At 41.4% G+C, this 12,254-nt stretch overlaps 1 protein-coding gene across 1 annotated transcript in view; it reads right to left on the minus strand.

The window, feature by feature from the left end:
• The window catches only part of SUSD3 (sushi domain containing 3), a 70,971-nt gene that overhangs the window by 16,419 nt on the left and 42,298 nt on the right, over positions 1 to 12,254 (minus strand). Inside the window, exon 2 of the mRNA XM_036738939.1 lies at positions 726 to 914. Within this exon, the coding sequence (XP_036594834.1) occupies positions 726 to 914 (189 nt within the window). The remainder of the gene's footprint in view (positions 1 to 725; positions 915 to 12,254) is intronic.

Below are 12,254 nucleotides of genomic sequence, written 5' to 3' on the forward strand. Positions count from 1 at the left end.
GATTTCATGATCCTTACAACCTTCCACTTCAGAGTGGTGCTTCTTGACCTTCCTTAGAGACAGGTTTATACCCTATAACCCTCCAGCCAATGACTACATCAGATGGGGGTCTACCTTAATTTAAGAGAAAAATGCAGGATAAAATACATGGAGGAAAGAACAAGCGGCAAATTCCCGAATTATTCCTCTTTCTGTTTCAACTTCTTTTTGCTGGCGGGTAATCCTGGCTTCGAATCTTTATTTCTTCATCTGTAAGATGTGATTAACAACCTTGCACCATGACTCCAGAAGGTTGTGGAAGTCTTGTATGTCTTAAAGCTCTCGAAGTGTAAACAATTACTATGATTGCTCCTTTTCCAAACTAATTATTTGTCTAAATAAGTATTTCTGCCTTAATTGTAGCCTTTCCATAAGAAAGTGACTTAAAGTTTCCATGAATGTATTTGCATTTCTACAAATCTTGCATTTTCTCTTGAGAACCCATGCCTAATAAATATAATTTTCATGTGCTAAATTCTAACAGAAGCAGAAGACCTTTCTTAAACAGATAATCAGCCTCATGACAGAAGGCTAAGCAGAAGCACAATGTGGACTATACAATTTTTTTTCTTTCTATGGATGTTAGTGGGTCTTCAGTCGGAGAGTAACATTTTGCTAAGACTGACTTCAGTTAGAGGGAGACGGCAAAGTTGGGGGAAGGCTCGAGGAGGGGAATGGGTCCTTACCCTTGCATGTTGGTGTCTTATTTGTCCACTCTGTGCCGTTCTCTCTCCAGATGCAGCTAGTAATGCCTTGTCCCAGCATCTGGTGGCCTATAGGGCAATGGAACATCAGCACTGTCCCGATGGCGGTGCCATTGCCATGGATTACTTGGAAGGTGCCCCCTTGAGGTGGAAAGGCTCGGCTACACTGACCTGTGGATTTAATCAGAAAGATCCATTGTGAAGACTGAGTACAAATGCAAAGAATCTTGTGGATGGAGAATGAGGTGACTGGATTGTGGCAGTTGATGTTTTGTGTGACTGATGCGAGGGACCAACCCCATCCAGCAGGCCAGAAAAGGCAGCCTGGTTAGGCACATGTTGTTGTCTTCCGCCAGTGATCTCTTGGTGTTCGCTCTGTTTCTGGTGACATCTATTTGTGTGTGCTCATACACAGTAAGGGCTACGAAAGGCCCTGAAAGGTAGAATCACACAATGTCATAGACAATCGAGTCTATTCCCTTGTTTTACAGATGAGACTGTGGACCACAGAGAAGAGATTTTGTTCAAGGTCACATGGTGAATTACTGGAAGGCCCAAGACTAGAACCCAAGTCCACTCCCAAACAGGGCTTTCCCCCCATATCATAAAAGCACAGTCAAATAGTCCCAACACAATGGGCTGGTCCAGAGAATCATTAGATTCATTTAAAAACCATTTTTTTTTAAGTCTGCTTTTTCAGAGCTATATTACAAGACATTATGTGCAGTAAAAACTGCACAGGACAAAAAGTAAATTGTTCTAGTGTTTAGAAAAAAATCTAGCCCCCAACCCCAAAATACCTTAGAACAAATAAGCAAACAGAAATGACATTCCTACAGACACAGCATCCACATGTAAGGATATGATGCCCCAAGTGGTGAGAGGGACCATATGTGGGCTGTAGTTGTATGAGAGGCAGCATGGTCTGGAGCAAAGCACACTGGTTCTAGAGTCCCAGAATCAGGGTTCAAATTCCACCTTTAATGAGATTTGCTACTTCTGTGACTTTGGACAAATTCCTTCTCCTCCAGGGGCCTCAGTTTCCTCATCTATAAAATAAGGAGGTTGGACTAGATGGTCTCTGAGGTCTCCAAGTTTTACTTAAGATCTTACAAATGTCTACTCTAAATTTTTTTTCCCAGTCTGTGCAAAACACTGACCTCAGTTCCTGTTTTTCCTCCAGGGACCATCATGTGAGCTACTCCATGCCCTCACTCTCCTGTGCTCTCTTCTAACACTAAAAAAAGACAAGTCTCCTCTTACTCATTGGAGAAAAAGTGGACTTCTGATCTCCATCGATCTTGCTGCTTCTCAGCCTCTGAATGGCTTCTCTTAGCAAACTCATGAAGAGCCGAAAGCTATTGCTGAGGTCATTCATTGGTCATTATTGGTATTACCCCCTACCCCAGTTGAAATGTGAGCTAGAAGCTTTCCCAGTAGGATTAAGGGTAAGGCAAGGATGTCCATTGTCTCTACTTTTAATTTTCACAGTGATAGAAATGCTAGCTATGGCAAGAAGACAAGGGATAGAAATTGAAGGAATAAGTATAGGCAAAAAGGAGCCAAAATTATTTCTACTTGTAGATGATGTGATGATCTACTTAGAGAACCCTAGAGAATCAATGAATAGGCAAAACCTTCAGTAAACCTTAGAAGAGACAGAAAATAACAGTAGAATTAATTAAAGGCCTTAAACATATGTATAATTACAGATAAAGGAAAAATTATCAGACAAGGTATAGAATAGACAATCTCAAGACATCCAAGCTTGTTATGACCGTACACAGAAATTTTATTTTTATTTGTAAAAATAAAATATTTACTATGCTTTTAAAAAGTTTAAAAATTAAACAGCACAAGACCCATGGGCAATACCTACTTTTTCCTTTTTAATACTTAACCTGCATCATTTCTCTAGGCCTGGCCAGATACCAAACCACAGAATTATAGACTACCAGAGACCAGGCTTGTGATTTCACTGGTATCAGAAACTCCTGGGTGAGGGAGCTCTACCAAGGCAAGTCAGCATTCTCTTCTCTACAATTTATAGTCTTACAGGGTGGTCTAGAACACTAAGAGGTTAAGTGATTTGTCCAGGGTCTCAAAGCCAGTATGTTTGTGAGGTGGGACTTGAACCCAGAGCTTTCTGACTTTGAGGTCAGTTCTCTGTACCACATTGCCTCTTCCCCCCAGAATCACTATTCTTGTAAAAACAACACACCCATTATTAAAAACTTTGTCACTACCGAATGCAGATCGAAGCAAACTATTTGCTCTCTTTTTTCCCCTTCTTTTTAGGTTTTGTTTCTTCTTTCTTATGATTCATTCCATTGGTTATAATTCTTCTTTACAATTGGACTATTATGTAAATAAGTTCAATGTGAAGGTATACGTAGAACCTATATAGGATTACATGCCATCTTGGGAGGGAGAGAAAATTCGGAACTCAAAAACTTGTGGAATTGAGTGTTGTAAACTAAAAATAAAAAATAAATTAAAAAAAGTAAAAACTTTGTCATTATAGATCTATTTTTACAGTCAGAACAACCCTATGAGGCATTTTATAGATGAGGAAATAAAGGCCTGAGGAGACTAAGTGTCTTGTGAAAGGACACAGTAAACTTTAGAGTTGGGCTAGTTCAAACCTAGTCTTCAGCTGTTAAGCCTAGGCCACACCCTGCTTTCTTGTAGCTTCATCCTAAAAGGGCCAGGGTCTCCCAATGCATCCTGGGCCATCTCCAGTCATCCTGGTGAATATCAGGTCACTGGACCCAGATAGCTCTGGAGGTGAAAGTGAGGCTGGTGACCTTGCACAGCCCTCCCTCACTGAAATCAAAGTCAACTGCAAGTCATGTCAATCATTTCCCTCATGTCATGGTCCTCTCCGAGAATGAAGGACAAACGTAACAACAACAACAACAAGGCCAAAATACCAAAATATCGTGATTTTATTTTGCTTCTTCCAAACCAAGGAAAGGTAACCTTAATCCTGTAAATTTCTATGGATAACCAATCTCCTGTGTACTTGATACTTTGGGGAGTGACATGGAATTCCCAGACAAGTCCAGTTCCTTATCTTTAAGGAGCTGCTAGGACAGAGAAAAGAGACTTAGGAAACAACTGGAGAGGGAAGAAAAAGATTTTGGACCAAACCTGCTTTCATCTACATAGGGAACCAGCAGTGATCAAATTCTCTCTATAGACACAGATTGGCAGCAATTCTGCAATTTAAGGGTCTTAAGAGAACCCTGAGAAGTTTTAGTGACTTATGCAATGTTACCCACCCAGTATTTGTCAGAAGTGGGGCTTGAATCCTGGTTTTCCTAAGTGAAAGGAAGGCAGCTAGGTGGCACCATAGTGGATAGAGCACCAGGCCTGGAGTCAGGAAGACTCATCTTTCCGAGTTCAAATCTGGCCCCAGACACTTACTAACTGCGTGACCCTGGGTAAGTCACTTAACCTTCTTTGCCTCAGTTTCTTCATCTGCAAAATGAACTAGAGAAGGAAATGGCAAACCACTCCCGTGTCTTTGCCGAGAAAATGACTGAAGAACAACAACAGGTGGCGTTGTGAATAGCATGCTGGACTTGGAGTCAGGATGACCCAAATTCAAATCCTGTCTCAGATGCTTAATAGTTGTATGACCCCAGACAATTCACTTAACCTCTCCAGGCTTCAGTTTTTTTTATCTGAAAATAGGGATAATAAGAATACGTTTAACTTAGAGGGTTGGTGTGAGGATCAGATGAGATAACACATTGTAAACCTTCCAGCATTATATAAATCTCTTTTTTTAAAAAAAAATTATTTATTTTTGGTTTTCAGTATTCCCTTTTTTTTCAACATTCACTTTTATAAGATTTTGAATTCTAAATTTTTTGCCCTTCCCTCTCTTCCCCCTCCCCAAGACAGCATGAAATCTGATATAGGTTGCAGTATATATAAACTGAAGCCCAAACAGGGAGGTAGTTTGCTAACTGCTCAGACTGTTCCCCAAAGTAGACCCCGGTTGAAGCAGTTTTTACTTGAGTCATTCAAATGGCAAATTGTCTGGGTTATCATCTGAGCAGCAGTTCCTAGGCTTCCTTTAGAACGTCACCTTTCTAACAATTATTTTAAGGGAGAGAATGCTAAGGTGTTGGCAGCAGCAGCAGCAGCAGCAGGATATGCACTAACCCAAGTATACTTCTCAACCATGACCTGTCACTAAGAATATGATATGATTTCTCCACTCGGAAACTCATAAAACTGTTAGAAGGAATTTCACTGGCTTGCTGTCTCTGATAAGAGGACCACAAAAGAGTCTGTGGCAAGTTCATGATGAGTCGTCACAAATTCAAGCTGATCCCTAGAAATCAGGCTAGAACAGATCTGGGTGGGGGGGAACAGGGAGGACGGGGTAAAACTGTCATTGTTTCTTGGCTGGAACTAGAAAGTCAGAAATTTGGCTGCCAAACACTTCCCCTATCTCGCCTCTACCTTGTCCATTCCATCCAGGGTCATCCATTGGATCAGCCTGTTCCCCAATGACAGCTTACCTTCATCCCCAGCATGTCTTACCTCTCTGGATTCCCCAGTTTCTTTTAATTTATTTTTTTATTTTTAGTTTACAACACTCAGTTCCACAAGTTTTTGAGTTCCGAATTTTCTCCCCCTCCATCATCTCCTCCCTCCCCACAAAGACGGCATGTAATCCTACATAGCTTCTACATATACCTTCACATTAAACTTATTTACACAATAGTCTAGCTGTAAAGAAGAATCATAACCAATGGAATGAACCATGTGGATCTCCCAGTTTCTAACAGTCTATCCCAGTTCTGACTATCCCTTATTCTCTAGGTTGGAGCAGAATTCAACCCCCTCATTTGACAGAAGAAGGAAGTAAGGCTCAAGGAAATTAAGTGATTTGCTAAGGTCACAAAGATAGTTGTCAGATGGTGAGATTTTAACCCAACGTGGGTAAATCAACAGCAGCTGTCACCACTATCACTAATTTCTCTTCCCCCACCTTCCCTCATGCACCACTCCCTGAAGACTGACTCTGAAATGTTTCCCTTTGGTGTATAGGGGACCGCAAGGTGGCGCCACAGTGCACAGAGTGCTAGACCTGGAGTTAGGAAGACTCTTCCTGAGTTCAAGTCTGCCCTCAGACACTTACTAGCTGTGTAACCCTGAGCAATTCACTCAATCCTGTTTTGCCTCGGTTTCCTCATTTGTAAAATGAGCTGGAGAAGAAAATGGCAAACCACTCCCATATCTTTACCAGGAAAACCCCAAATGAGGTCACAAAGAGTCAGACATGACCGAAAATGACTGAACGACAACCAATTTGGGGTATAGGTCTAGCAGTGGTATAGCTGGGTCAAAGGGCGTGCACACACACACACACACACACACAGTTTATTTAGTATTCACCAGTAGTGCATCAATGTGCCTGCTTTCCCACAGGCCCACAGCCTCTTCAACATTTATCATTTTCCATTGGGGGGGAGGGAGCACATCTTTGCCACTCTGGTGGTTATGAGGTAGAATCTCAGAATTGCTCTAACTTTCCATTTGTCTGATTAGTAGTGATTTGGGGCATTTTTTCATAAGAAAGAATTGTTGTTACTGAAAGACGAAAAGGTACATCTAAAAATTTTGCAAATGCTACATGTACAAAAGATAAAAATGCACATACTATGTATGCAAACTATCAATAACAGCTCTTTTTGTGATGGTAAAAAAAAACAAAGTGGAAACCAAGGCTGGGATTGTAAATTGAGTAACAGCTGAGTAAGTTATATAAAGGTGATGTAATACTTCTGTGCAAAAGGGAGGAGGACATAGATGATTTCCAAAAGATATGGAAAAACTTCCACGGATCAACAGAATGAGGTAAACAATCTATAAAAATGCACATTTCTCAGGACTTTTACAAACAGGTGAAAAATGAAATGAACAGAATGAGAACAATTTCTATGAAATAAACAACTTTGAAAGCTGTATGAACTATGATCAGTACCATGACCATTCATTAGACAAGAGGATAGATGATGAAATACGCTCTCCGTGACAAGGTGATAGATCGAATACTCAAAATCACACATACACATTGCACACATGTGTATGCATGTACGTATGTGTTATATATGCATGTGTGTATACACAGAGCCATTAAAGAAATTTGTTTTGCTTGACTGTATATTTGTTACAATGAATTTATTTTTCTTTTCTTTTTTTCTAATGGGGGTAGAGAGAGAAAATAGATTCTATTAATTAAAATAAAATAGAGAGGTAGGGAGGATGCTACAGATATGGAATGTTACATGTACTTTCATATGCATTTAATATTACTTTCATTTGTGTTATAAATGTTTACCTGTATTATGAATTGTACTTAATTGTTTTACTTTGTTATGAGAGACTTCTCACAGAGTGGGGATGATCTGTAAATGTTTATAATGTTACAGCAAAATACACCAGTAAAACTTTTTCTTAAAAAGGTGGTGGGGGTGGGGGGGAAGGAAGCAAGATATTCCATCAACTTTCCTTACTAATGCAAAACCAATCCTGGCACAAAATAGCCCTGCCTCTTGACCCCTATACTGAGTCTTACTGTGGATAGGATTTTTCAACATGGGGGTGTCATTCCCAAGACATCAGAAACCTAGTTCTCTATGGGGAAGGGAACATATTTTGCAAGTTCAGGTTAATAAATTATTTGTGGAACTCACCTGACATTAATTCGTTCAAACATTTACCAAACATCTACATGCTGGGCATAGATGTTTGCCTTGAGTCTCGCTTTTAAAATGTGAGTTCTTTGAGAGAAGTAAAAACTGGGTTTTTGCTTTTTTTTCTTTTGAATCTATATGTAGAAAGTACAGTGCCTGCTTGCATGTAATAAGCACTAAATAAATGCTTCTTGTCTTGAGCACTTGGTCTGGATCTCTGCCCTCATCATTCCCTCCCTTATCTATGTACATATCATATCCCCATTCCTCCATCTGGAAGAATGTAAGGTCCTTGAGGGCAAAAATTGTGTTCTGTGTGTCTATATCCTCAGCCCTTGGGACCGGGTTGCATATCATGTTTATTGAGTCGAATAGAAATGAAGAAAACCTGAGTCACAATCCTCATTTGAGGAGCTAGGTCTTAGTGGGGATGTAGACTTTGAGCACTGCAATAATAACATCCAGACCTGCCTCTTTAGTCCCATGATTCTGTGGGGTCTCCTGCGATGTTGCCCTCACCCTATGGAGTAAGGAAGTTCTTGGAGCAGAAAAAGCTGGAGGAAGAGTTTAGTTGGCCGTGATCTCAGACACGGACTGGTCAAGTCGGCTAAAATAAGCGGACTTGGCTCCCGGTTCCTCATTTAGGGTTTCCAGTTCCTCATTCCTGGAGGCCCAGGGAAGCTGTTTATTTCTTACAGATACAAACTGCAAAAATCAGACAGAAGGGTGAAACCTTCTCTACCGTCTTATTTGTTATTAGTGTTCACTTTCAGGTCCTAGGCTTTCTATTAAAGAAAGGGACAGAGTTAAGGCAGCTTTCCTGGTGCTGCCCCACCCCAGGGCAGTCTGCTGCTACTCCCGCCCCCCCCCCCCCCCCCCCCCCCGCCCCCATTCTCCTCCAAGGTGAAGAGAACCAGAAAAAGCCAACTAGAGATGAGATGAGACTAAGAGGAACCCAGATATGATGTAGCAGCTGGGAAGAAGAGGCAGAATTCACTCCTATAAGGTCTAAGTCTCTTACGTACTATTCTGCCTTGAGTAGTTATTTATTTTCCCAGTTGGAAGAGAAGGGAGAGAGACAACATGTGTAGCCACTAACATGTTTTCTAACATAACTAGACATGATGTGGAATGGCCCAAGGCTGAGTTAGTTTATCTAACAAAGACCTCAAACTGGCATTTTAAAGTTTTGTTTTTTAAAAAGTTATAATACATTCCGGCGGATTCTAAGTTCCTTGAGAGCAGGGATTGTTTAAAAAAATTATCTTTTGTTTTTTACATTGCCTAAATTTTCCATGTATTCCTCCCCCTCCCCAAGAGCAATCCCATATAACAAAGTACACACACACACACACACACACACACACACAGAGGAAGAGAAAAACAATCAGCAAAAATAATCAAGATTTGAAAAAGTCTGAAAATATATGCAATATTTTATGCCCATGGACCTCCTCCTACTTGGATTCCTTAAGGAACTTGCAATGTAAGAGGAATGATGCTAACGCTTACATGGGAAAAGTAGTGGATTATGTGGCAGATATACTAATTAGGTGATAACTTACAACCTTGGTCACAGGTGTCATTCACTACTGGAAACCAGGGGAAGGAGTTTCTCAGGGGTGTATTTTTGATCTGTAACATCTGTAGTAAGATATCTTTGAGAGTTGATGTCCACAGCTTGACCTCTGGATTGAATATGATAACTTTGAGAATCAATACACTATAATTCTGTGGTTACAAGATAGTCCTGTTTTTTCAAGAGAATTTCTTCAGAGGTCAGCTTGTTCTTGTGCTTGTTTTATTGGGGCCCACTCATGAGTAATTGTGGGGAAAGGTAGTTTGTCTTACTGGGGCCCACTCATGAGTTATTGCTAGGCATAGTGTCCTTGGGCTGGGGAGAAAACTTCCAGGGAGCTAGGGAGAAATGTGATCTTGGAACTGGGGTCCAAGCACAAGCACCCCATCAAAACCAGGAGCTTAATAAGTGTCTGTTGAGTTGAACTGTTGAATTATGGGACCCTCAGGGCAAAGGGACAGATTGGACGAGGATGCTGATGCTACTCCAGGAGAGAATGCCTTCAAGGTCACTAATTCAATCAACACTTCAAACTCCCTAGCACTCCATCATACCTTCCAGCCTGGAGGCTTTCACTTTCCAAGGTACAGGGTATGTGGGCATATCTCTCAGGTGCCAAGGAGATCAGACAGACTGGTTTGAATGACAGCCCACACTCCTCACCAAAGGAGTTCCTTTCATCAATCAGGCATTAGGTACCATAATGCGATGAGTAAGGAAAGTAACACATCAGCCTGTTACCGACCTTCTTACTAAAACCATCCCGAATTTCCTCCTCTCAGTGGAGACTGAAGACCTTAATGCTTGAGGCTCCTTGTCGACATCCTTGGTTGGAGGTGTTCTAGTTTTAGGGGTGTCTGCAGTACCCCCATGTGTGATGGGGAGGTTCATGTGCTGCCCCAGTTTGGAGAGGGTCTGTTACTGTCTCTGTTTGGGGGACTGGATCTCACTCTTCCTTTATTAATCCTTACATCCCCCTCGGTTTCCCCTTTGGTGTCTCCAGTTAAGCCCTGAAATGTAAAACCGCCTATTGCTTTCAGCACTGAATGGTCTCTAACATTTCCTACCTCCCATCCCCACCCCAGCAAGACACCACAGCAGCTACTAATCACTGAATAATAATGATAAACAGTCAGTCAGTCAGTCAGTCAGTCAATAAGCAGTCAGTTCATAAGCATTTATTAAGCCCCAGTTGTGTGCTAGGAAACTGCGCTAAGCACTGGAGATACAAAGAAAGACAAAAAAAGTCTCTGCCCTTAAGCTCTCAATCTAAGGAGAAGACAAGCAAATACATACAAAGAAGCTATATATAGGATGAATAGGAAATAACAGAAGGGAAGCACTAGAATCAAGAGGGATTGGAAAAGGCTTCCTGTGGAAGGTGGGATTTTAGCTGGGACTAAAAGGAAGCCAGGAGAGAGAAGATTCCAGGCATGGGAGATGGCCAGAGAAAAAGCCAGAAGCCAGGAGATGGAGGATCTTGTTCTGGGAACAGCAACGAGGCTTCTGAATCAAAGAGTATGTGGGGGTTGGTGTAACGTTGGCATTGGTCAGTTGTGTCTAACTCTTCATGACTCAATTTTTGGATTTTCTTGGCAAAGATACTGGAGTGGCTTGCCATTTTCTTCTCCATTTTATAGATGAGGAAACCGAGGCAAACAGGGTTAAGTGACTTGCCTAGGGTCACACAGCTAGTAAGTATCTGAAGCCAGATTTGAATTCAGGAAGATGAGTAATCTTGATTTCAGGCTCAGCAGTCTATCCACTGAGCCACCTAGCCACCCTATGTAAGGTTTAAGAAGACTAGAAATATGAAGGGGAGCATGGGTAGGTTCTGAACAGCTTTGAACAACAAAAAGAGGATTTCATATTTAATCCTGGAGGTGATGGGAAGCCACTGTATTTTATTGAATTTGGGGTGACATGGTCAGACTAGCACTTTAGGAAAATCATTTTGGTGGCTGAATGGAAAATGGGCTGGAGGATGACAGTAATAATCATGGCATTTATATAGTCCTTAAGCTTTACACTGAACCTAACTTCACTTGGTCCTTACAAAGAATCTATAAATACTATAGATACTATGTTTGTTTTACAGATGAGGAAACTGAGATTCAGGTTAAGTAACATGCCCATAGCACACAAGAACTGTTGGGTCTCTCCTGACTCCGGGGTTAATGATAGTCTTTCTCTTAAATCATAGTGGGACCTACCTCTCTGGGACAGGGGCTGACCCAGACAAAACTGGAAAATCCATCCATTTACTCACTGACTATCAATTTCATGTAAAATATTGCTTGCTTAAACTTCCTACATGAATGCCCAGGGCCTTTCATGTGGCTCTGGGTTTCTTCTACCAGGGCAGAAAAGTTCAGTATGAAAGAACATCAGAGGTGGTAAGGGCTTCCTATATGAATCACCTCCTTCCAGGTGTGCCCAGAGAGAGGAGGCACAGCATTTAACACATAGGAAGAAATTGTTAATGGTAGAACTGGGGCCTACAACCCTACAAATTATACATTTTAGGCAAAGACTGCCTGGATCCTGTGCTTGACCCTTACCCAACTTAGAAATCAATTCAGAAAGTGAAAGAAGACTTCACTCAACATTTTCCCACTCTTCCTCTCAACATGAACTCCTGTAAAGAAAGAGACCAGAGCTAAGAAATAAATACAGCAGAGGGACTGGCTACCTACATAGAGGGTAGGCTTGAGTTGGGGGGAGGGATTGGGAAGCCTGCTTATCTACGCAGTTATACCACCCCCACTCAGGGAACCTCATCAGCAGAAGAGTTTCTGGAGCCAGCTTCCTGGAGACAAGAGCTCAGCAGTGAAATACACTCCCTTTTCTCAACAGATAGGTGGGCAACTACAGGTGCAGAGTGAGATATAAATTTTCAGACAAGGCCAATGTGGCTGTACTTCTTTGTTACAAGAGGTAGTTCCATGACGGGGAAAGGATGTCGTTTGGAAGGACAGCAACGTCTGACGAAACAGAGCTGAATTGTGAAGGAACAAACCAGGATTTTGCCCTTCATTAGTAATAAACTCAGGCATAGTTTATTTGTAAAAGAGAAACCCTAGGTTAAGGCATGAATCAAAAAGAGTGATCTGTTGCAATGTCCTCAAGATTGAATGAATTCAACATAAACCTATACCTGGAGTTCTGGCCAAGGATTCCTACTATTATAACAGTTTGAAGGCTTTTAAAACT

The sequence above is a fragment of the Trichosurus vulpecula genome, chromosome 9, assembly GCF_011100635.1.
Source record: "Trichosurus vulpecula isolate mTriVul1 chromosome 9, mTriVul1.pri, whole genome shotgun sequence".
NCBI classification, from domain to species: domain Eukaryota; kingdom Metazoa; phylum Chordata; class Mammalia; order Diprotodontia; family Phalangeridae; genus Trichosurus; species Trichosurus vulpecula.